Below are 2402 nucleotides of genomic sequence, written 5' to 3'. Positions count from 1 at the left end.
CACACACACACACACACAGGTAACACACACACACACACACGGGTAACTAACACACACGGGTAACTGTAATGTCGGAACGTGTGTGTGTGTAGGTTGTCCTTAAAGGAGCTCCAGGTTCAGCAGGTACAATCCTCAGGACCGTCCCGATGGGCGGAGTCAGGCTGGTGTCACCTGGAGCTGTTGGCACCAAACCTACCGTCACCACACTGGTCGTCAAGGCTACAACAGGTGAGTGCAAGTGCTCTTCACATCAGGTGTAACACACCTGGAGTTCACCATCAGAGACGAGCTGTCCATCAGGCTCTCTGATACGTCTACAGGTGTGTTTTACAGGTGTGTGTCTGTTGTGTGTCTGCAGGTGTCTCCAGTCTCGGGACGTTACCAGGGTGTGTCTCCACGGTTGCTAGCACTAACGCCTCCTTGGTGATGCCCATCACCACCCTGGCAACCATCACAACGTTGGCCAACCAGGTCACCATGGCAACCGCTGCCACAACAGGACCCAAACAGGTAGTTCATCTGAAAGCAGCCTCAGAGTTATACTGTTGTACTTCAGTGTAGTACTGCCAGCTATACTGCAGTTTTCCATTTGTACTTTGTTACAGCAGTATGTTCCTGTTGTATCGCTGTAGTTTTGTGTCCGTACTGCGGAGTATTCCTGTAGTAATACTGCGTTTATCTGCAGGTGACTTTAATCACGACTCCGAGCGGCGCCGAGGCTCAGCCTCTGGTCCAGGACCTGCCCGCCTCCATCATGGCCTCTCCGACTTCAGAAGAGCCCAGCAGTACTACAAGCACTACTACAACTACTACTGCAGAGGGAGCTGGAGGAGACACTGCAGGTATGGAAACCAGTACGACTACTGGACATTCAGAGGAGTGCAGTACTGCTACAGGTACGCAGTAATACTGCAGGAGAAACAATCAGGTGGATTAATGATGTCACTGATGATGTCACAGTGACGCTGGTCTGCGCCAACCCACCCTGTGAGACACACGACACCGGCACCACCAACACGCCCACCGTTGCCACAGCGACCATTGGCAACAGCAACAGAGCATGCTCCAACCCACCCTGCGAGACACACGAGACAGGAACGACCAACACCACCACGGTGACGTCGGTGAGCATGCTGCAGGTGAGCCGACAGAACCAGAATCAGCTCCTGTGTTTTTGTTGCTCACCTGTCGGAGCACTCAGGTGTTCAGGTGTGTGACCTTCAGGTGCTCGCCTCCTCCTCAGGTGAATTCAGATCTGTCCTCAGTTGTCGGTCTGAACACAGGAACCACCTGCTCCAACCCACCGTGTGAGACTCACGAAACAGGAACCACGAACACCGCCACCACTGCTGGGGCAGGAGGGGTCCGACAGGTGAGAGCACACCTGGCCATGACAGGTTGGTGTTTATCAGTGATTGGTTCGAGGTGTGTTGATGTGTGTTTGTGCTCCAGGTGTGTTCTAACCCACCATGTGAGACTCACGAGACAGGAACCACGAACACCGCCACCACCGCCACAGGTAACTTGCTCTTACCTGGACTCACCTGGACAGTTCATGTCATGTGACCAGAGTCAGGACTGTTGCTCTTTACATCTGCAGCTCAGCAGCGTGGAGACAGTCTGCAGGGAGACTCCACCTCTGACCCCGCCCCCTCCACAGCAGCCAATCAGAGCAGTGCTGTCACCACGGTTACACAAGCCACACCCGTACCTGGACCATCCATCCCTGTAGGTGACATGCGCACACACACACACATACACACACAATAAGACACACACACACACAGGATGATGGTGATAGTTGTGTGTGTTTCTGCAGCAGATGTCGTTATTGGTCGGAGAGGACAGGGCGGAGTCTGTCGCCATGGTAATGGCAATAGGGGAGGGGGAGGAGCCTATGCAGACAGATAACAAATCAGAGTATATGATGTCATCAGCAGCGCCAGTGTTGCAGATACATGTGAAGGGAAGCACACAGGTACGACACACACACACACACACCCACAGACAACACACACGGCCCCTCAGCTAACCAGTCATGTCCACAGATGACGTCATCAGACGGCGGTCTTCCTCAGGAGCTGATGTCATCAGAGGAGGATGGAGGTGAGGCGGTGTCCAGGACGACGGCAGCAGAGGACGCAGCTCACCAGACAACGACACAGGCTGCAGGTCACATGGGTGAGAAAATACTACCACACACAGGCAGCGCTACAGGCAGCGCTACAGGCAGCCCTACAGGCAGCTCTACAGGCAGCCCTACAGGCAGCCCTACAGGCAGCTCTACAGGCAGCTCTACAGGCAGCTCTACAGGCAGCGCCACAGGAAGCCCTACAGGCAGCCCTACAGGCAGCGCCACAGGCAGCCCTACAGGCAGCCCTACAGGCAGCTCTACAGGCAGC

General features: G+C 54.8%; 1 protein-coding gene across 1 annotated transcript in view; it reads left to right on the top strand.

The window, feature by feature from the left end:
- Nucleotides 1-2402, top strand: part of hcfc1b (host cell factor C1b) — a 17380-nt gene that overhangs the window by 9880 nt on the left and 5098 nt on the right. The window contains exons 13-21 of the mRNA XM_008295241.1: nt 93-228; nt 359-510; nt 686-842; nt 961-1139; nt 1244-1372; nt 1453-1519; nt 1601-1728; nt 1820-1978; nt 2049-2181. Coding sequence (XP_008293463.1) covers nt 93-228; nt 359-510; nt 686-842; nt 961-1139; nt 1244-1372; nt 1453-1519; nt 1601-1728; nt 1820-1978; nt 2049-2181 — 1240 coding nt within the window. The remainder of the gene's footprint in view (nt 1-92; nt 229-358; nt 511-685; nt 843-960; nt 1140-1243; nt 1373-1452; nt 1520-1600; nt 1729-1819; nt 1979-2048; nt 2182-2402) is intronic.

The sequence above is a fragment of the Stegastes partitus genome, unplaced genomic scaffold (assembly GCF_000690725.1).
Source record: "Stegastes partitus isolate 25-593 unplaced genomic scaffold, Stegastes_partitus-1.0.2 Scaffold1033, whole genome shotgun sequence".
Lineage (NCBI taxonomy): Eukaryota > Metazoa > Chordata > Actinopteri > Pomacentridae > Stegastes > Stegastes partitus.
The sequence above is the reverse complement of the archived record's forward strand: the minus strand, read 5'-3'. Positions and strand labels throughout refer to the sequence as shown.